The sequence below is a fragment of the Lissotriton helveticus genome, chromosome 12, assembly GCF_964261635.1.
Source record: "Lissotriton helveticus chromosome 12, aLisHel1.1, whole genome shotgun sequence".
NCBI lineage: Eukaryota > Metazoa > Chordata > Amphibia > Caudata > Salamandridae > Lissotriton > Lissotriton helveticus.
The window spans coordinates 658311294-658333579 of NC_136073.1; the positions used below are offsets into that span (position 1 = coordinate 658311294).

At 47.4% G+C, this 22286-nt stretch overlaps 1 protein-coding gene across 1 annotated transcript in view; it reads right to left on the minus strand.

The window, feature by feature from the left end:
- Positions 1 to 300: 300 nt before the first annotated feature.
- LOC144798515 (chymotrypsinogen 2-like) overlaps positions 301 to 22286 on the minus strand; it is an 85453-nt gene continuing 63467 nt past the window's right edge. Inside the window, exons 6-7 of the mRNA XM_078669435.1 lie at positions 3661 to 3794; positions 301 to 522 (exon numbers count right to left, since the gene is read on the minus strand). Of these exons, the coding sequence (XP_078525561.1) occupies positions 361 to 522; positions 3661 to 3794 (296 nt within the window). The 3' untranslated portion in view covers positions 301 to 360. The remainder of the gene's footprint in view (positions 523 to 3660; positions 3795 to 22286) is intronic.

Consider the following 22286-nt stretch of genomic DNA (forward strand, 5'->3'; position numbering starts at 1 on the left):
CTAGGTCACTTTTACAAAATCCTTTCACTTTACTTTTATTTATCTGACTGCAAACACCAGTTTCCAAATAAGTAGTACATTGTCAGAAGACAAAGCCTGACAGTTGACCTCTGAGCAATTTTGATTCCTTTAATTTTTCCATTTATCTTGTCACATTTGCTGTGCGATCAAAGGTACTCAACTTCTGGACTCCAGCATGTGGGTGATGCAGTACCCCCGCACCCCTACTTCCAGCACCTATGACCTGACCAGGGCCAGCACGGCACATCTCAAATGAGAAAAAGAACTTAAAGGCATAGCTAGGATGTACCGCATTCCATTTATTGGATTTCACTTTGCAATCTTTAATAGGCACCAAGTTTAATTAGCAGCGATGATTTGATCAGCCCAAGCTCTCAATGAAGTGACGCGTGCGTAGACTCCAGGAGAGGATGGGGAGCAGTTGCCGCTACCCCAGGAGACGATGCCCACCAAGGTCCAGGCGCCGTTCTTCTGGCACACAAGAGGTCCTCCGGAGTCACCCTAAAATCAAAGGGGCAGGTCAGAAATCCAGGCTGCAACCTTAGAGTATATGCAAAGACATTACCAGGTAGAAGGAAGGGATAGGAATGGGTTTATGGGAGCTGGGTACTTTGACAAATGGGGAGATGTCAAAGTAGTTAATGAGAGGCAGGCAGACTGAGAAAGAGCGACTGCCTGAGTAACAGACGGAGGCCCAGATTTACTAAGACTTTGGGCCATATTTATGACCATATTTTTGAAGCCAAGCAAAGCCACTTTGCGTGGCTTCAAAAATATGGAGTAATGCAACACAGCGCAAATTGCTGCATTGTGTTACTCTGCCCTGGGTAAGTGTTCCATGGGCATTGCATGGGTGTTCCCACGCAACTCCTATGGTTTTTGATGCATTTCCAGATTTACAAGACCTTGTAAACCTGGTAATGTGCTAAAAAGATGCATCTTCACAGGGGAGGCATAACAAGGAGAAATGTTTATTTCTCCTAATGTATTCCTCTTTCTATGTGTACTGCATTATGCAGCACACATAGAAGGAGGCAAAGGACACCCAGGATAGTTTTTTTGCAGGAAGGTGCACTTCCTGAACAAAAACAATCCTACCTACAACACAGGCACCCTTGCGCCATGGTGCAAGAGTGCCTGTGTTGGTGCTAAGCTGCCAAAATAGCACGAGCACAAGGGAGAAGGACAGGAATGTTCCATATTGGATAAATACCAGCATACCTGCCCTTTTCCTGAGATGCAGGGCAGCACAGCACGATGACTTGCTACGTTGCCCTGTGCCACTGAAGCCGTAAATATGTACTGTTGTAAAGCATAGCATTGGTATTTACTTTAGAACAATAAAAAATTTTGGTGCTGGAAATGTACCATTATCTAAGCACGAAAAGCTCTTGCCCTTCTTTGCATAACTTTGCGTTAAGTGGCTCGATCAGCGCAAACAACCATGGGGCATATTAGCAAGGGCAATATTGCCGCTTTAGCTGCACTTTTTGCCGCTAAAGCAGCAATATTTTTATCGCCCTATCAGCAAGCTGTTGCTAACAGCAGTTAGTGACAGCTTTTAGGCGATAGCGACCGGTTTGGGGTCCTCTTTGCATGTCAGTGATATTTATCGCTAATGACATGCAAAGTGGGCGTACCCAACCTGTTAGCGACTGAAAGCAGTCTCTAACACAGCTATCGCCAATTAGCAACGCAGGCGAAGCGATAAAAAAATTAGCGCTAAGCGTGATTATCGCTAGAATCTAACGCCTGCTAAAAACATGACTTACCTGTTTCTTCAATGGGAGGTGGATTTTCAGGTCAAGTCCTCATTGGCGTTAATGCGTGAATATCGCTGGATTTCCAGCGATAATCAGGCATTTAGCCGCTATTGCTGGATATATTAGCACAATGGAGATAAACGTTGCTAATAGCATGTTTTCTCCGCTAACATATCCAGCGATAGGCAGCGATAACAATAAATGTGCTAGGTGCGTTTTGCGATAAATATTGCAATTCCTTGCTAATATGCCCCCATAGGTTTTAACAGAAGCCTGATTTACTAAGATATTGAAATCAGGCTTTGCATCAAAAGTGAATGCCTCCTTGAAACAGGCACCATCAAGGAGAAATGTGTTAATTTCTCCAAAAATGCACGCTGCATGTGTGCTGAAGTACAAAGCAAACATCAATGAGTGGAATACTTCTGTTTGTCAAGACATACAACTTTGTTCTGGAAGGACATGGGGGCATATTAGCAAGGGCCAGATCGCCGCTTTAGCTGCACTTTTTGCCGATAAAGCGGCAATTTTGTTATCGTCCAATTACAAAGCTGTCGCTAACAGCAGTTAGCGACAGCTTCCAGGCGATAGCGACCGGTTTGGGACCCGCTTTGCATGTCGGCGATATTTATCGCTAATGACATGCAAAGTGGGCGTACCCAAACTGGTAGCGACTGAAAGCAGTCGCTAACACAGCTATCTCCTATTAGCAATACCCGTGACGCGATAAAAAAACAAGCGCTAACAGCGATTAGCGCCAGGATTTTACACCTGGTAAAAACCTGACTTAGCCATAATAGTCAATGGGAGGTGTATTCTACGGCTAAGTCCCCACCTGCCTATTAGCGAGATTTTCCTTAGGGATAGGATTTTTATCGCTGGAAATCTCATCTTAAAGATGGGATTCGCCGCTCTTGCTGGATTTTTTATCACCGTGGAGATAAACGTTGGTAATACTGCGTTATCTCCGCAATAAAGTCCAGCGATAGGAGGCTATAAAAGAAATCGCACTAAGCACGGTTTGCGATAATTATCGCAAGTTGTTGCTAATATGCCCCATGCTTCCAATACAAACTCTAAGAAAGTACACTCTCGCCACTGCATCGTGGTGCTTGACTGCTTCATGCAAGGCAGCCTTATTGGAGTACAAGTGCTGGCGATAACGGCAGCAGCAGGCCAATCTCGGGCTTAGTTACAAGCCCCTTGCACTGTCGGTGCATCACTTTTAATATGGCAATGTGCAACGCAGCTCAGCAAATGTGGGCCCAGTTTTACAATTAAATCACACAATGCAGCGCAGCAAGTGAATGTGCTGCACTGCGTTCCATGAGTGGGAGAGAGCAGAGCAGCACCATATCTACAAAATTGTGGCACTGTTTTGCGCCCTCTCTGTGCTGGTGCATGTTTGACTGATATATGCCAATGCAGATACCCTTGTACCATAGTGCAAGAATGTCTTAGTTGTGGTTAGCTTAGTTTTTGTGCTGGAAGGGGTTCCATTTTGCACAAAAACTAGGCTGAATGGCAAATTCGTCTTTGTAAGTGTGCAACAGATTGCATATATGCAAAGGGGAAAACAAGGAGAAATAAAGATATTTCTCCTCTTTATGCCAGCAACAATGAGGCACAGGATTTCATAGATTTGGATTTGGGTCAACATTCATGAGTGGAAGCATGGATACGTCCAATCACCACCCATGAAACATCTCCTTTCCACAAAGTATCACGAGCCAGCACATTGTGCTGTATTGCGTTTCTTTGGGTGACAATCTAACGCAAACCATGATTTGTGATGGGCAAAATGCTTGTATATCAGGGCCGGGGTTGCTAAGCTGTGTTGCATAAAAAAAGAATACATCTGGCCCTGGTTGTTTACCATGCAGGAGGAGGCCCCAGAAGCTCCGGCGCAGATCATGACGTCAGCGATCTTATTACCCCAATATCTCTTGCAGTCAGTGTTAGTCAGGAGTGGAAGTGACACCTGCTGCAGCTTGTCTGGAGTTTTGCTGGCTGTAAAGTAAAGTCATAGAAAAATATTGATCAGTGAATGTCTTGACCATCTTTCAACTGCTTGTAAAATTCTACAGGGCTTATTTATGAGGCCTTATGCTGCAGTTGCGTCACTTTTTTGTGATGCTGTCTCGGTGTAAACAATGTGCCACACTGTGCCATATTTACAAACTGATGCACCTAGGCAGATGTGTCAGTTTGTAAAGGCCTCCGCTACATTATACCTGCATCAGGCTATAATGTACGCAGGCTGGGCGTTCCATTGTAAAAATGGCTCGTGGAAGTGGCACAGTGATATCTGTGAGATTCCACTGCACCCCTTCTACGAATTCACTGCATCAAATCCTTAAGCCTGCGTTTCACAGCAGGCGTAAGGACTGACGCAGGCCCTTTTACAAGGGACTCAGATGCAACTCCAGCAATGTGTCATTGCACATGGGTGTTTTGCAACACACTCCAGCAATGGGTAATTATTGGGCTAACGGATAAGTCAGGATTCCTGACGTATCTGTTCATTCCTTGCGACATGAAACGCTGTAGTTTGAATACAGCGCATCCATTGTGTCGCAAGGAGGGCGCAATGAAAAGTGCATCACTGTTTTCAACCAGCGATGTGAACAATTTTCATAAATGAGGCCCTAAACCTTTATAGACTTTTGTTCTGTGCATAACATTTGCTACAGAACCCAACTGGCAGCAAAAAAATAGTGGGACTGATGCAGAGGAAGATGGTGGATCTGAAAGAGGTCCGTCTAAACCGATTTCTTCCCATTCACTTCAGTCACTGGTGGGTACTTGAAATTCTACCACAGCTCTAATGAGCAAAGTTAAAGGCACTAATTTAGCATTTTACTATCAGTGGGAATAAAGATCTGCACCTGAAATTAACTTCAATCTCTGAGTTCATCCTCTTATGGAGCCCTGACATTTTCAGAGCAAATCAAGGCCTCATTTACAATAGTTTGCCATAGGGCAGCGCCCCATGCCTTCCTGCTGGGCTGCCCTACGGTAAAAGAACAAGGCAGGAATGCGGCATATCTATCAGATACAGCGCATTCCTGTCCTCTTTCCCTGCGTTGGTGATCAATGAGCTGCCAAGCGCCAACCCAGGTACCCTTGTACCATGGTGAAAGGGTGCCTGAATTGTAGGGATGATTGTTTTTGTGCAGGAAGGTATCCTTTCCTGCACAACAACAATCAATGGAGGCGCTTTCCTCTTTCTATGTATGCTGTTGAATGCAGCACACATAGAAAGAGGAATAAACCGGGAGAAATTATATTTCTTCTTGTTGCGCCACCCCAGGGAGGTGTAGGCTTTTGGTGCGTTCCCAGTTTTACAGCTTGTTATAAATCTGGGAATGTGCCAAATGCCATGTGTGTTACATGGTAAAACCCGCTGTAACGCACATGGCAGGCCTCCCCATCGTAGCAAGTGGCAATGCAGTTACTTGCGCTGCGTTTCCTCCATATCTACAAAGCCATGAAAAGCCACACAGGGTGGCTTTCGTGACTTTGTAGATATGGCTAAGCCTTGTGCACCGCCTGAATGTGCACAGGGCTTGCAAATGAGCCCCCCAGACTTTACAGGTTGCAAGCACTTCGAGCTGGAAAAAATCTGAAATTGGGGGCATATTATAAAGGAATAGCAATTTTTATCGCAAAAAGCGCTCAGCGCATTTTTTTTAATCGCTGGATATGTTAGCGGAGAAAACATGCTATTAGCAACGTTTTTCTCCATTGTGCTAAAATATCCAGCGATAGCGGCGAAATGCGTGAATATCGCTGGAAATCAAGCGATATTCACGCATTAACGCCAATTGGGACTTAACCTGTGAATCCACCTACCATTGGATAAACAGGTAAGTCATGTTTTTAGCATGCGTTAGATTATAGCGATAATCGTGCTTAGCGCGATTTTATTTATTGCTAAGCTTGCCTTGCTAATAGGAGATAGCTGTGTTAGCGACTGCTTTCAGTCGCTAACAGTTTGAGTACTCCCACTTTGCATGTCATTAGCAAAAAATATCGCTGACATGCAAAGTGGGCCCCAAACCGGTCGTTATTGCCTAAAAGCTGCCGCTAACTGCTGTTAGCGACAGCTTGCTAATAGGGCGATAAAAATATTGCCGCTTTAGCGGCAAAAAGTGCTGCTAAAGTGGCGATATGGCCCTTGCTAATATGCCCCTTAGACATTAATCATTAAATATAACAAAGTTTGAGTACCTGGAAGAGTGGGAAATTAAAATGTCACTGAACAGTGTTAAAATCTGCCTTTAGTATCAATATATAGAAATTGTTTTATGAGAACTCTACTTTCCGTGATAAAATTACAACCCATGATGACACCTAGAAAGGGGAAGCATACACTCATACATACAATGCACTCATTGCAATTTGCACCCAATAAAATCCAACTGCTGCGAGTCTGTATTTATTGGTTGCAATAAATATGCCTCCAGTTATGAGTTTTTGGGCCACAATCCACGTGCTCTGTTAAATACTTCGGCCTCATTTATGAAAAGTGACGCACTGCTGCGTGAAAAACAGCGATGTGTCACTTTTCATTGCGTCCTCCTTGCGACATGCTGGATGCGTCATATTTACAGTGTCACGCATCATGTCGCAAGGAGTTACAGATATGTCAGTATTTCTGACGTATCTGTAGGCACAAAAATGACGCATTGCTGGAGTGTGTCATAAAAGTGATTCAACTCCATTAATGGGTCATTTCACATGGGCAAGTCCCATTTCAAATGTGCCTATGGCAGTTTTACGCCTGCTGTGAGGCAGGCGTAAGACATTGACGCATTTGTGTCCTAGAAGTGACGCAGTGATATCTCATAGATTTCATGGCATAACTTCTACTTCTACGAGGCTTACTTGCGTTGGAACGCTCACCCTGCATACATTATACCTGGCGCCGGTATAATGTGGCGGAGGGGATTCGTCACTTTGTAAATATGATGCAACATGGTACATTTATTACCCTGCTGGTTCGTCACAAAAAGTGACGCACCAGCGGCGCAAATGTGACGCAAAGGCTCATAAATAAGCTCCTCAAAGCCTTTGTAAATCTGCGCCTGTGTCGGGTTCATATTACTTTTTCATCGCAAACCCTACACAAAGTGCTCAAGTGAGATTTACAATCCAACACAAATGTCACCAAAAGTAATGAAGAGTTACGTAATGTTCAACCTGGCATTATTTGGTGTCAAGGGGGCGTTCCATCAGTGCTGCATGAGAATTTCCATGCAACCACCCAGGAGTTTTGACTCAAATCCCTACCTGCAAAGGATTGCTCACAGGGATTTGCACCCAAATCCTGCATCTCCTTGAGACTGGCGTAATGAGGAGAAGTTTTTTCATTTCTCTTCATTATTCCCACTGTGTAAGCATGCTGTACAATGCAGAACACATGCAGAGCGGGAAAAGCTTTAAAGCATAGTTTTTGTGCTGGAATGCACCCCTTCCAGTGCAAAAGATATGCTATGTGGTCACCCTTGCAATATGGCGCAGGGGTACCTGTGTTGGCGCACGCCGGCCTAAAGTGACCCAGGCTAGGGACAGAGCAGAATAGTGCCACATCTTAGTACCTATGGCACTGTTTTGCTCTCTACCATTCAAACAATGTAGCACATCAACTTTACTTGCTTGCCTTGCTTTGGGTGACTTCTATGAAACTCTGGGCTTAGGCATTTCCCCCCCCCCCCGATAAACATCAGCATCACAAAAGTCATAAGAGCGATATGTGCAGATAAAAAAGCAAAGGTGACAGCGGGCAACCATGGCGGGTACCTCTTCTAATATTTATCTGTTTAGTAGGATTACCGTTCACCAATATCTTGGCAATTGAATATATATATAAGGACCCAACTGTTCTTGAAAAGGCTTCGCCTAGGTCTAGTTGTTGGGTCACACAATGTAAAAAGGACCAACACACCCTATCGAAAATAAAATTAGGGCAAGTCAAAACATCATCCCCTTTGAGTGGAATGGGTGGGAGAAGAAGATGGCATTCAGTGCCCATGAATTGATGGTGTATACAAGAGATCTGGAAAGATCTCTCCCAGTGATCCTGAGGACCTTGGGAGACTTTGGGAAGGTCTCTGGTTGCTTGGTTAATCAGCAAAAAACGTAAGTTATGGAATGAACTACTTGCTGTAAGAGTCCACTTTTCAAGCAGGAACCTGGTGGCATATCAACAACGATTATAGATAAACATTGCTAGGCGCGTTTAGCAACGTTTATCCTATCGCTGGATTTCATCGTCGTGATAGCGCTGTATCAACAAAGCTTTTCACAACGGCGATAGGAAATCCAGCGATAGTGGGGAAATCGACGTTTTGCAGGGAACATCGCTGGTTTTCCAGCGATGTTCCCTGCAAAACGGCACTAACCTTGCTGATCCGACCCTGTGGTCGTATCAGCATAATCCACCCCCTGTGTTAAGCATAGGTAAGTCAGGATTTTAGCAGATGTTAGTTTTGGCAAAAACCGCAGTTTTCGCCAAAATCTAACTTGTGCTAAAATCCTGTGGGCTGCCTTGTAAATATTGCGATGTGAACATCAGCGATATTTTACAAGGTAGTCCATCCATGGTACGCCCAGTGACACCCACTTTGCATCTTGTTAAGGATGCCAAGGGAGGTGTTGGGAAAAAGGGTGCTAACATGCGATTATGCATGTTAGCACCCTCTTGTAAATAGGGCGATAGTTTTATCTTCGCTTTTTAAGCCAAAAAAAGCAGAGATAAAGCCCTTGTTAATATGCCCCCAAGATATTTAGGAATTCAGGTGGTGAATTTACTAAATAAAATGTCTCAGGAAAACTTCAATAAAGCAGTGACAGAAACCAAGCGGCACATTAGCACCAACTTGCGAAAATTATAGCAAACCGCGCTTAGGGTGATTTTTTTTATCGCCTCCTATCACTGGATTTTATCACGGAGATACGCAGTATTACCAACGTTTATCTCCACAGCAATAAAAAATCCAGCGATAGCAGCGAATCCCATCTATAACGTGAGATTTCCAGCGATATAAATCCTGGGGCATATTACCAACGATTAGCGATATTTATCGCTAACTAAGCTTAGCAACGAATTTTTTATCGCTAAGCATCGCCGGAAATTATTGCTGAGATAACGTGCTATTAGCAACGTGTATCTCCAAAGCGATACATTTTCCGGCGATAGTGTGAATATCGCTGAGAATACAGCGATATTTACACATTAGCGACAAAATGCTCTAAGCCATGTTATCCACCTCCCATTGGATAACATGGCTAAGAACTGGTCAGAGCAGGCGTTAGTTTTTGGCGATAGCGGGAATATTTCCATCGCTACGCCTGCCTTGCTAATAGGCGATAGCGACGTTAGCGACTGCTTTCAGTCACTAACAGCTTGGGTACGCCCACTTTGCATGTCATTAGCGATGAATATCGCTGACATGCAAAGCGGGACCCAAACCGCTCGCTATCGCCTAAAGCTGTCGCTAACTGCTGTTAGCGACAGCTTGCTAATAGAGCGATAGAATTATTGCCGCTTAGCGGCCGTAAACGGCCGCTAAAGCGGTGATAATTACCTATCGCCCTGCTTGGTAATATGCCCCCCTATCGCTAAGGAAAATCTTGCTAATAGGCAGGTAGGGACTTAGTCATAGAATCCACCTCTATTGACTAATATGGCTAAGTCAGGTTTTTACCAGGGGTAAAATCCTGGCACCAATCGCGGTTAGCGCGCGTTTTTTTATCGCGTCGCGGGTATTGTTAATAGGCGATAGCGCCCACTTTGCATGTCATTAGCGATAATTATCGCTGACATGCAAAGCGGGCCCCAAACCGGTCGCTATCGCCTTGAAGCTGTCGCTGACTGCTATTAGCGACAGCTTGGTAATTGGGTGATAATAAAATCGCCTCTTTATCAGCAAAAAGTGCCGCTAAAGCAGTGATAACGCCCTTGCTAATATGCCCCCAGGATTTTATTAAAGATATGGGTAGGCATCCCACTTACCTTCCTAGGAAGGTCTAATAGCTTGAAAATGTTGATACTGCCGAAATTCATGTTTATTTAATGCAATACCTTTAGAATTTTGGTTGGAGTAGTTTAAGAAATTGCAGGGGGAACTGAGCAGTTTCATATGGTTTTCTTAAGGAGGTAGAATTGAGTGGAGGAAACAATGCTGGAAAAAAGAATAATCTAGGGGCATATTATCAAGCTGAATACCGCCGCTTTAGCGGCCCTTTTCGGCCGAAAAGGGGTGATTTTTTTTTAATGCTCAAATATCAACTACACGCTAACGCGTGTTTCCTTGAGTAAGCAACCCTTTAAACTCAACTTTGCATGTCAGCGATGAATATCGCTAATGACATGCAAGGTAGGCGTTCACTTATATTTCTCTGTGGAAATCCCCACTGACACGGCAGAGCAATATTATCAAGCCTCGATCAAACCCTCGATGCGATAAAATAATCCTCGCTAACCGCGGTTATCGCGGGTTTGTAATGCCTGGTCAGAAACTGACTTAGCCATACTTTGAATGGCAGGTGGATTGTACGGCTGAGGCAACGGGGCATCATTTCGAGGAAACGCGATAAATATCGCATTTTCCGCTTTGCGCTATTTTGTTTCACGCAGCTATCGCAGGATTTAATCGCCGTGGAGATATGTCTTGTTAATAATGCGATATCTCGGCGATCAAATCCCGCGATACGTGGCATTAAACAGAATCGCTCAAAGCGGGAAATGCGCTATTAATCGTGTTTCCTTGATAATATGCCCCCTAGACTTGTGATGCTGCCATATTATCAATACTGTCAGGCTTTCCAATTAAAGAACATGAGATCTCTACTTTGGATAACTCTGTCTTTTCCCCCCCTTTTCAAAGCTCTGACAAGAACTTTGCCCATGGAGGGGGACTGTTTACTTTTTAAATTTGTCCACCCAAAGTATTTCAATAAGGTTAGGTTGAAGATATTGGAGGCAGCTTATAAGCTATGGTATCAAGACAGATGGACATTTGGAATACCGTATTATAGTAGTGGCGCTGTGAACTGCGGGTTCGATCCCACGGTGCCTGACTGCCTCCCGCCTTCTGTTCTCCCTGCTGACCAGTGTTCCAGTGTTGCCCCGTTTTGCATAACCTACTGTTGGTTGTGTAATTTACTGTTTGTGCCCTGTTTTTTGTCTCTTCTCCCTTCACCTTTCCCCCCCTCTCCTGCTGCCTCTCCCCCTCCCCCCTTTTCTTTCTCATTTCATAAGCTTTATTTTGATAAAGGATATCTTGAAAGCTATACAATCCAGAATAAAAAGTATACAAATAAGCCAAAATACATTTTTTTAAATATACAATGTACAAAAAATCATTACAATAGCAAAATTCATTAAAAATAGAAACATTAAATAGTTAAAAAATTACTTGTTCATTTGTATAAAAAGGAGGAGAAAGTGCAAGTTATGGAAGACAAAGGTCACATGAGCATTTTAATATTTAGGGATTAGCATTCAAATTTCTCGCTCTAATGCTCCATGCCCATCTAAGAAATGTTGCTAGGCCACAGGCATGAAGATCCCAGGCGTCAGATCTTAAGATACGCAATGTGGCTTGGTGGCTACGGGTACCCAGCTCTTTGCAAACTGGTTTCAGCCAGCGCTCCCTTGGCACTTTGTAGGCTGGGCAAGCGAACAGAAAGTGTGCGATTGACTCAGTGGTGGCCTCACAACTTGGACAAGAAGCTGGAGTTTGATAAGGAGGCTTCCACTGGGCAGTCAGCTCTCTTGTGAGGAGTATGCCTACCCTAAACTCAAAGTACAAAGCTCTGTCGGATGGTTTTTGTATAATGTCTAGGTAGGGTTCAAGACGGGTGGAATGCTTATGCTGAATAAACTCCTCTGTGAGCCTGCCTGCTTTGGGGTTAAGGAGATCATTCTTGCTAACCCAGAGCCAGTACACCTTCTTGACTCTTGCCTTGGGTGGAGAGGTTCTGTTTAGCCATACCTCTTTGAAATCAAGATCATATAAGAGTTGTTTATGCCTTTTAGCCAGTTGATCTTGTGCCACCCATCCGTATCCATTACCTCCCTTAGCCCCGCTGCATATTTTGATAGTTCTGGTGTCCGCCACAAGCGGACCCACAGCAAAAGTGGGCGAAGTCTTGCAGTGTCTCTAAGCGAGTGTCAGCCTAAATCGCATAGAAGGGGCTTGGTAGGTGTCCTCTGGGGGAGCATCATTAGATCTTTTAGGAATTTGTTTTCCGATCTAGAAATTTGATCTATATTGGAAAAACCCCACAGTTCGGCACCGTAAAGTGCTGAACTTACTGCTCTGGCCTTATAAATTGTGAGGGTGGGGGCGATTGGTCTGCTCGATGAAGAGCGTTGTTCTTTTAATATTGCTCCCACCACCCTTTTGTGGTTCAAGAACATTTTCTGCTTGTGTGGTCTCCAATGCATGGAATCGGAAATACGAATACCTAAGTAGTCGAAGGTAGTGACCCTCTCTAGTGGGACGCAATTTAATGAGGCAGGGTTCCTAAATGATCTTGATGTATTTAGCGTTAGGAACTTTGTTTTCAGTGTATTGATGGTCAACCCTCTAGTATTGCAAAACCGTTGGAAACTGTCCAGGAGGGTCTGCAGGCCCTTCTGGGTTTTTGAGATGAGGAGGGTGTCATCAGCGAACAGGAGGGTGGGAATTTGTTCGTCCGCCAGGGCTGGAGCATCAGATGGTATTCGCTGTAAGTATTCAACCACCCCATTCACGTATAAAGAGAATAGGGTGGGGGCTAATACATAGCCCTGTCCGACTCCCCTGTTCACTGGTATTCGAGCAGTTTTTTGCCCTTGTAAACCCCATCTCACTTGGGCATAATTGCCCTCGTGGAGGCGAATTAGCATGTTCAGGATGTACCTAGGGACCCCCTGCTCTGCCAGGACCTGCCACAGGCGCTCACGAGGGACCTGGTCAAAGGGAGTCTTTAAGTTGATGAATGCGAGATAAAGACTGCCTTTGCCTATTTGGACCACCTTCCAGTATAGGAGGAGTAACCTGAACGTCTGTTCGATTGTCTCTGTGCCTGCCCTAAAACCAGCTTGGCAGTCGGAAAAGACCCCATTTTCATCCGCCCATGTTAGGATCTTCTCCCGCAATACCCGGCCAACAACTTTTTGGATTGAATCGATGAGGCTTATTGGGCGGTAATTAGCGGGGTCGTCCCTGGCCCCCTTCTTGAAGATAGGTACAACCTCTGCTCCAGGAGTCTGGAATAGGGCAGCCGTCAATGGCATTAATTAAAGATGAAATGAATGTTGCCCATTTAGCAGGATCTGCTCGAAGGAGATCCCCTGGGAGTCCGTCGGGCCCCGCTGCCTTTGCTGGAACTATTCGCCGAATGGCGGTTTCCACCTCCAATTCGGAGAAAGGGTATATATTAGGTTCCCCACAAGAGGCCCAGGGGTCAATGGGTGGACCATCAAAGGTAGTTTCCTCTGCATCGGAGTAGAGGCTCAGAAAGTGGTCATACCAAGTTTTACTTAGATCGTTATTAGTAATTAGCTCGCAATCAGGGCGCGTCTCATTCCTAAGCAGATTCCAAAAGAGGTTAGCATCCTTCTCCGTACTGGCTGCTTTTAAGGCTTGCCAATGCTGCACCTCCCACTCTTTCTTAGCTTTGAGGACTGCCACCTTGTACTCCCTTCTTGCTGACCGAATCCTAAAAGGAGACTTGCTTTTGGCGACCATGATCAGAGCAGATTTTTTACGTCTGCAAGTCTTCGTATACCATGTATCAGTGGTGTTCCTACGCAGGGTATGTGGCCTGTTGCCAGAGGTTGTCTAAAAAAAGGTTCCCAGGGTATTAATGGTTTTCTCATAAATTAAGGATATCTTCTGGGTACCATTTATATCAGTGGGAGCCTCTTGCAGCTTGCTTAAGGCCTCTGCCAGAGTCTCTCTAATGCCAGATAGTTTTGTTTCGTCAATGGCAACTTTGTGCCATTTAAGGTGCCTTCCGCAATTCGAGGGAGTTACTTCCCTTGAAGACATTAGATCTACCCTGCATGTATTTCCGAAATTGGGGAGCCATAGGGATTTTAACGATAGGCGTAGTGGATTGTGATCGCTGTCAGTAGCTGGTATTACCACCATGTCTATTAAATGTCTCCATAGCTGGCAATCTAACAAGATGTAATCAATTTGTGAGGAGTAGCCCACCCTATTGTAAGTGTGTGCCCCTAAACGGTCAGAAAGTGACCTCCCATTGGTTGCCCTAAGCCCATACTCTAGGGATATGGAGTTCAACTAGACAGCTAGTTGGGTCCACCTTTTTATCGGAGGTATGCTCAGCAGGGGGATTCCCTGCTTTGCATTGTCCTCTTCTAAGCCTAGCATATCCTCAGCAGCAAGAGGTTCCAATGTGCAATTGAAGTCTCCCGCCTCCAGAATATACGATTCAGGGGGGCAGCGGGAGAATTTTGCTTCCAGACACGTGATTATGAGAGATTGGACTCCGCCTTTTGTTCCCCGTACAAAATGTTAAAAATCTTCAAGGTCCTTCCTCCTTTGTTATCCCTAAGAGTCAATCTTAGGAGGTCCGGACAATTGCACTTGATCTAATGTAATGTGCAATCCAATGTGATACTGACCCATATAAGCAAGCCGCCAGATGGCCGCCCCTTTCCTGTTACTGGTGGTACTGCAGGGATATAATAGGAAGCAAAACCCACTTTGTGGTGGGGCACCATACTCCAGGGGCCTTATTTATGAAGGACTTGCACCGCCGGTGCGTCACTTTTAACATGGGAAAAAATGACGCACCGGCGGCGCAAGTCCTTCATAAATAAGGCCCCAGGTCTCTTGGAAAATACAAATAGCGTGGCTTTCAACAAAGTTGTTCCAATCGGGCAGAGCTAGATTCTTGGAAAGGCCAGCTATATTCCAGGAAAGGATCTCTAAGACTCCCTAATAGGCTTTCTGGTTCTGCCTGGGGGAAATTGGGTCCTAGTGTGCAGCTTATCAGTATTGGCGTGTTGGTGTTTGCGACTGTGTTCAGGGAGTTGTGTGTGCTACTGGGTATGTGGGATGGATCTATTGTGGGTGTTGTCTCCTGAGTATGTAGGCTCTGTGGGCCAGTGGAGACATTGGGTACATCATCCAGAGAAGCGCAGTCTTGATTTACAGTGTGCCTGGTGAAAAATTGTGTGGTTGTTGTTAGTCAATCAATCTCGTTTAGTTGCGACCCCCTTGGTGACTTACGTTCTGGAACTTTGACCCTCATGCTTGCACTGGTAGCAAGTGGAGTAGATCTAAATTGAATATCCGAGGTGCCAGGAGCGCAGGTCCTATACTCTAGGGCTAATAGGCCCTCGGCTAGTTGGGGGGAAGTCAATGTAAGCTCGATTGTGTCTGATAGGTGGTCATAAGAAGAATACCTCCTGACCTTAATGATATCTTCTATTATTATTGATCGACAACCTCTGACATGACGAATCCAGTGCATGAACTTGTTTGTAAGAGAGTCCCCCTGTTCGCGGCCCGGATATTTGGGAACATTCACCATGAACACTGTCTACTTCTCAAAAGGGGTAGAGAAACCAAAGGAGTGTGGGCCGGGCGCTGTGGATGTATGTGGTAGGGGCTTAACTATGGGGGTGATTAATTTGATGTGTTGTCTTCTAGCTTGGGTCAGCAAGGGTGTCACGTTAGGGCCAGCTGGTGGACAAGGTGAAATGGTAGGTATAGATTAGGGATACAGGAGACCTGTTTTGCCTGTAGGCTTGGCATTATTTTGCGGCAATTCAGAAGACTGGAGGGTGTCTGGGGGTTTATGTGACATGTGATGCAAAGTCAATCTCTTAAAGGTAGCTGTTAGATCCAAAACTAAAGATTTCAGGTCTCTCACCTGGGTTGTTAGGGACTTTATGATTGATATTAGCATCGGGCCACTAGCGCTGGAGACTATTCTGCCTTCCATTTGGGATTGGGTCAGTGCTTCTGGTAGGGCCTGGGTAACCAGTGTAGGAGAGTAGGCTCTGCTATCCCATGGTCACCACATTTTTTTGCTTTTTGCTTCACTGGTTTTCGACTTAATGTGGCTGTGGGCCTGCTAATCAGACCCACAGCCCTGCTGTTCTCTCTCTAAATTCACAACATGTACTTTAGGTACATCACCAATTGGGATTGGGTCACCTTATGAGCCCCTGTACAGTGTACTATAGGTACCCAGGGCATAGGTGCATCCAAGGCCTACCAAGGGCTGCAGCATATCTTTTGCCACCACTGGCTGGCCATCCAAACTGACACAACTGGCTATTCACTCAGCTGGGGCAAGGTCGTTTAATCACCCCTTGCTTAGATGTAGTATTCCTATGTCTAAACCTATATCTGGACACATATGCACCTATAAGTCACTCCTATGGCAGGCCTTAACAATCCTGAAGGCAGAGTGCTTGGTTTTATGTGAGATGGTGCTCTAGCATGAGCTGAGCCTGTCTGCAGCTTTCGGAACCATGTCCTTATAGCTGTTCTAGGATATTGCCATACCATATACTCTTAAGTGCATTATAAACCTCGCGGTTAAATGCTATCTTTGGTTTAGCTTTATCAAAACATGTCGTGTAAGGTGTCATATGCTTTGGAATACTACCCCCTCGCCAATTCTGGTGATGGGGGTAGCATTCCACCCTTCTAGAGGGAGAAGACATGTTACTAACCTTAATCCCAGTTAAAGGTAACCAGAGCCTCAGCATGACAAAATGGATGCTGCTGCCACAGACACAAGTCTGGCCTCCTGCTGCTGACCGAAACTCCGGCAGGGGAGGCCTAGACAATAGGTTTCCTGTCACAGGGAGGTGCTAGCACCACCCCAGACAGGAGATAGTGGATTGGGGCAGGGAGGGCTGAATGAAACTAGACACTGCCTGGGGCACACAAGGTGTCCCATGCATAGCCCAGTTCAAACCGGTGCTGGGGCACTCCAGCCCCAGCTCTGGGGCAAAACTGGACAAAGGGAAAGGGGTGTAACCACCCCCTTCCTGGGTCCCACCCATAGGAGGGACCTAGCAGGTAATCCAGCCCCTTGATTTGGAATAAAGGTAGGAGCTGTGTCCCAAGACTTTAGATAATCCTGACTGAAACTCTGATACGAAACTCTGAATCCTTCGACATCCTACTCGATGTAGAAGACTGAAGAATCTCCCTTGTGGTCAAGGAGTGACCACCCTGTGCAAGCAGGCACCATCAAGCGCTCATAAGGTTTGCTTTGTTGTTGCCCCTGCTGGAGCTCGAACGACAGAGACCGACAAGAACTGGACTTCCAGACATCCAACAGCCCGATCCACAGCCAAAGCAAAGCTGAGACCCGTGGAGGCGACGTGAGATGTGGGAACGGCCATCTTGGAAAGCGGGTGAAGTGCTTTCTGTGCAGCTCCTGAGGTACCCTCGAAGCTGTGCATTGGGGATTGAGAAGCCCCAGTCCGGAGCAGCTTTTGCACCGAAGATCACCTCTCCACACTCACCGAGTGCTGCGTGGAGCCCTTTTGCATTTTCTTGCTTGACGCATCTGTCCAGTCACTTGCCTGTTGGCTAGTGGCCTCTGTGACAATGAACCCTCAAATTTTCAATGCTGGTCTGGTTGCTCCAGACGGGCCCTTGCTCCCCTGAAAAGGAACAGCCCATCAAACCTTGCTGGTCTGATCCAGAAGCCATCTTTGAGTCCTGCATGGGTTGCATTTGCCAAGGCCTGTTGACTCCGAATCGAGATCCGACACCGCCGACAGCGAGAGCCTTTGTGGGACAGTCCTTGCCCAGCACCTGGTCATCGTTGACACCTCCTGGTCCACGTGGCAGCGGAGACAAGCTTCACGACATCACCTGATCGCAACCCAACATCGCCTGGTTCCTTCCTGGTTCCTTCCTGGTCACTGGCTAGTGACCCAGACTCTGTCCCCTCTGCTTTCAGGTACTCTACATCTTCGATCCACCCTTGGATCCAACCGGACTCTTCTCTCCTGGTCGCCTGCAGCATTTTTTCTCCAAGGCTCCATAGAACTCCACGAAGAAACCCGACACACTTTGACACCTATGCACCCGCTTCCTGTGGATGAGATAACGCGAGTACTGAGGTGCTCCTGTAGAGATTTACATCCCTAGTGTCCTAGTGTTAAGTGGTTAAGTTCTAGTCCAGTCGGAAGACTTCCAAATCTGCAACTTTCTAACTTTACGCACCCATTGACTTCTATTGGTGCACGCATGTGCATTTAGACACTGCACCCGCATCCTGTGGGCCTCCCACGTCCTAACCGCTGTTAGCCCAGTGTAGCCCCAGCGATTCCCAAGGCCCTAGGCCTTACCATTGTTCGTGACGTGGTTCTTATACCACTATTTTAGTATATGGTTTTACGGGCCACCAGGGCCTTTCCATATTTGTGCAACTTTTGCATGTTATATTAAGTTCTTTGTTATACGCTTGTGCTCCTGTGCTCATAAAGAGTTAAGGGGATTTATTTAGAAATAAATACATATATATTTTGAATATATAACCTGTGTGGTGTCCTTTCATTTGGTATTAAAAGGTTTGCATATGGTAAAACAGCTGGGTTCACATGCCCGCTTGAGTTTAGCCTAAGACTGCTTTTGTGCATGCTACCACTAGGATAGCTGGTCTATAAGGTTGACTTAACAACCATCACCATAAGGGTTGTTTGGACTGGTACAAGGTGGTCACTAGAATAGTGAACATCATATACCAGGCCAACTTCTCACAACCAGGTCATCAGGTGAGGCTGATTCGTCAGTCAAGGCAGAGAAGCGGATGAAGCAAACTATAACGATAGGCTCCAGATGACTCGGCCCAGGCTGTGCCAGTGGCGGGGGAAGTGTCTGGGGGGGGCAAGAAGCTATCAACAAGCAATTCGATCCTATTCATAATATAAGTGCTGGGCGTTTTCTTATTACTTTTCTTTGCTTTTTTTGCTTTCCTGAGCCCCTGCACAACATTTGTTCCTTCAGCCCCCCTGTCCCCTCCATAACTTTTCGTTTGCCCTTGAAAAAGCAAGAAATGTGTTTGAGGGCAGTATAAAAAGTACCTTTCTAGACAGTCTCAGGTTGGCACAATTCGTTCAGTCGATGGCGGGCAACAGATGTCAAGGGGGTAGCCCTGCCCTGGCTTCTCCTGGCTGTGATGGGCGCAGACGGGCCCGCCCTTGGCCCGGCATGCCCCTGCGCACATCCCACGCTGCGGGAGTGCTGGACGGGTTTTAAATGCCCCTGGCGCTCTGCGAGCGCGTCACCAGCTGCGCGCCTCGCGAGGCCCCCTGGGAAAATGTTGTCCTGGGCCTCGCGGGTAGTCATGCAGTGCAGCTAGCGATGTCGGCCGAAAGATGGCAAGCGTGGCGATTGGCTTCTTCCGTAGACTGGTACCCCCACAAGCAAGTGCCGATGGCCGTTCCCCTCACGGCAGATAAGGTTTGTGCTCGTCCCGCGCTGCGGGAGTGCCGGACAGGTTTTAAGTGCCCCTGGCGCTCTGCGCACGCATCACCAGCTGCGCGCCTCGTGAGGCCCCCTGGGAAACAAGAAAAACAGTGATACAGGCCCTCGTCAGCAGCAAACTGGACTACGGCAACGCACTCTATGCAGGAATCCCAGCCAAACACCTACCACAACTACAATGCATCCAAAATGCCTCCGCCAGACTGATCGTCATTGTCACCTGCCGTAGCCACATCACCCCTTAGATGCAGGCCTGGATCCAGATTGGCGTTGGTCGACCTTGTAACACCTCCCCCAGCACCGATTCCATCGGCACTGCATCCGCTCCCAAAGCCGGTAGGATCCCCAGCCAGCGTCGACCCCAGCCTCCACCCTGACTTCTACACGAAGCCAGTGTTGAACAGTATTTTTGTACCTCTGTTCGACCCTGGTGTTTCCTACAGGCCAGATTGGCAACCAGAGGAGGGTCAGGAGGACTGGTAGGTGTCTCTGGACCCTTTGGCTGACCAGTTCGATGAATCGGACTGGAGAGAGGAGTTGGGGGAAGCCAGTGGTCTGGTTACCACCCCAGACCTTGGCATGCTGTTTCCTCCTAACTTGGCTACGGAGGAGGGTGCTTCATATGCAGTGTTGTTACATAGGGCGGCTGAGGCCCTCGAGCTATCTACTGTGGCGGTCAGGACTAATCTCCTGACGGAGGTGCTTGAACCGGCAGCAGCCTCTTCGGAGCCCTTGCTACCTTTCATTGAAGCCTTTACTGACATCCTTTTGGGTACCTGGTCCAGGCCCATCAAAGGGGCCCCTGTGGATAGGATGATTGCCCAGTGCTCGGCTCCTCTTTCATCTCCCAACAACCCACCCCTGAGAGCTTGGTGGACCAAGCCTCTACATTCAAAGGCACATTTCCTAACACACCACCTGATAGGAAGTCAAAAGCATTCCTTCCCTCTGTCCGGGGAAGAGTAGTTCAGATGTTCACGGACAATACCACCGCCATGTGGTACTGCGACAAACAGGGTGGGGTGGGGTCGTGGACTCAAGTTGAGAGGCTCTCCATCTCTGGACATGGCTGGAACATCAGGGCATATCCCTGGTGGTTCAAGGCCTGGCAGGTTCACTGAATGACAGGGTGGATGAACTAATCCGCAGGTGCATGATCGGTCACGTATGGCGTCTTCACTCGGAGATGGTGCAAGGTCTCTTTCTGCAGTGGGGAGCGCCTTGGTTAGATCTATTCGCTACAGAAGAGAACACACAATGTCAGCAATTCTGCGGGTTGGAATTTCCAAGGTGGCACTTGCTAGGCAATACTTTTCGTCCGAAGTGGATTTGTGGTCTTCTATATGCCTTTCCACCTATACCACTTCTGCCCAGAGTGCTGGAGAAGATCAAGCGCGAACGGGCTCAAGTCATTCTTGTGGCTCCGGATTGGGCATGAAGAATCGGTATCCCGAGCTGTTACACATGGCCATCGATCCTCCGATCAGACTGCCTCTTCCGGAGGATAGTCTGTCGCAGCAGCAGGGGACGGTCTGCACCCGAACCTGTTCAGCCTCCACCTCCTTGCGTGGCGATTGAGCGACATCAGTGTACATTGTTTGACTTGCCTTATGAAGTCGGTAACGGAATCTTGGCAGCCAGGCGTCCCTCCACTAAGACGGTATATGCCTGCAGATGGAACAAATTTGTTGCATGGTGCACAGAAAAGGCTGTGGATCCCCTTTCTGGCCCTCTTTCTGAGGTTCTCTTTTTTCTCCTTTCTTTGGCCCAGCAGGGCTCTGCTCTGGGCACTCTTAACGGCTATCTCTCAGCCATTTTCAGCCTTTCTTCGGCTTCCTGATCATCCTTCTCTTTTCAAGTCCCCTGTTGTAAATCGCTTTCTTAAGGGCATTGTTAGACCTGTCAGCTCTAGGGTGGTCTTTTCCTGTTTTTTTCGCCCTTGCCTCATTTTTCCCACCCTCTTTTTCGTTGGCCTTAGGTCTCCGAGCGCCTTCCCATTGCTAATCAATGCTAAGGTGCAGGTGCTCTCTTTTTCCAACATGGCTGCCACAGGCCCCTGCTACTGCGGAGTGGTCTTTTTACTAGCACCCTAGTTGCCAGGAGCTGGCTGGGACCCTAAACATTGTTGCAACACCAGCCTGCCTTTTTTCCCAATAGCTAGCTTAGGGAAGATCCTGGAACCCCCAAGAACAGGGGAGGGGTCTGCTTTTGCTGCCTTAGAGTGTGGTCACCTGACCTGGGCATATATAAGGAAAGGAGGGAAACTTTTTAGTCAGTTGGGACAACACTGACCTGGGGGAACCTACGCAGGAGACTTAGGCGGTAGGGCCTAGAGGGGGACTTATGCCACTGGGGGTGACAGGGCTTAGGCGCTGCCCACCAAGCTGAGTGAGGGACCCTGATCTAGCCCACTGATCTGGCCCGGCGGGAGGGAAACGCAGGGACCACCTGCAGTGACCTGCTGAGACTATCCTGCCTTAGACCACCAACTCATCCCTCCCCCCTTGAAGAAACTGCCTACCAAGGGCGCAGGAACCAACAAGCGCCAAGAGGAACCCCTGACTGCCCACAGGACTACTGGGGATCAACCAGGTACTGGCCTGTGTCACTTCTGCGCCCATTCGTCCTAACCTGGGCCCCTGCGCTGTCCTGCCTAATCCCCCCCTGCTGTTCTGCCACTGTCCCGTGGCCTGTCCTGTCTGAACTGCCTGGACTGCTAAAATTGCCTGGGTTGTCTACCCAGCGCTCTCCCTCTGTGCCCTACGAGAAGCGATGTGCTCCTCAAGACGCTGGCTGCCCCCGAAGGTTTGCTGGCCCCTCTGAGCGCTGTGGCACCGGAAGAGGCTATCGCACTAATCCAGCGCCGCCCGACTTACCGCTGCAGCGTGGGAGCCCTCGGAGCCTTCCTGCCCCGCCGTGGCTCCGCGCTTTTAGCGGCGCCGGCATCGCCGTCATCTGCCCCCCAGGCGGCCCCCGGTGCCAGGAGAGGGCCGCCGCCATGTTGCTGTGG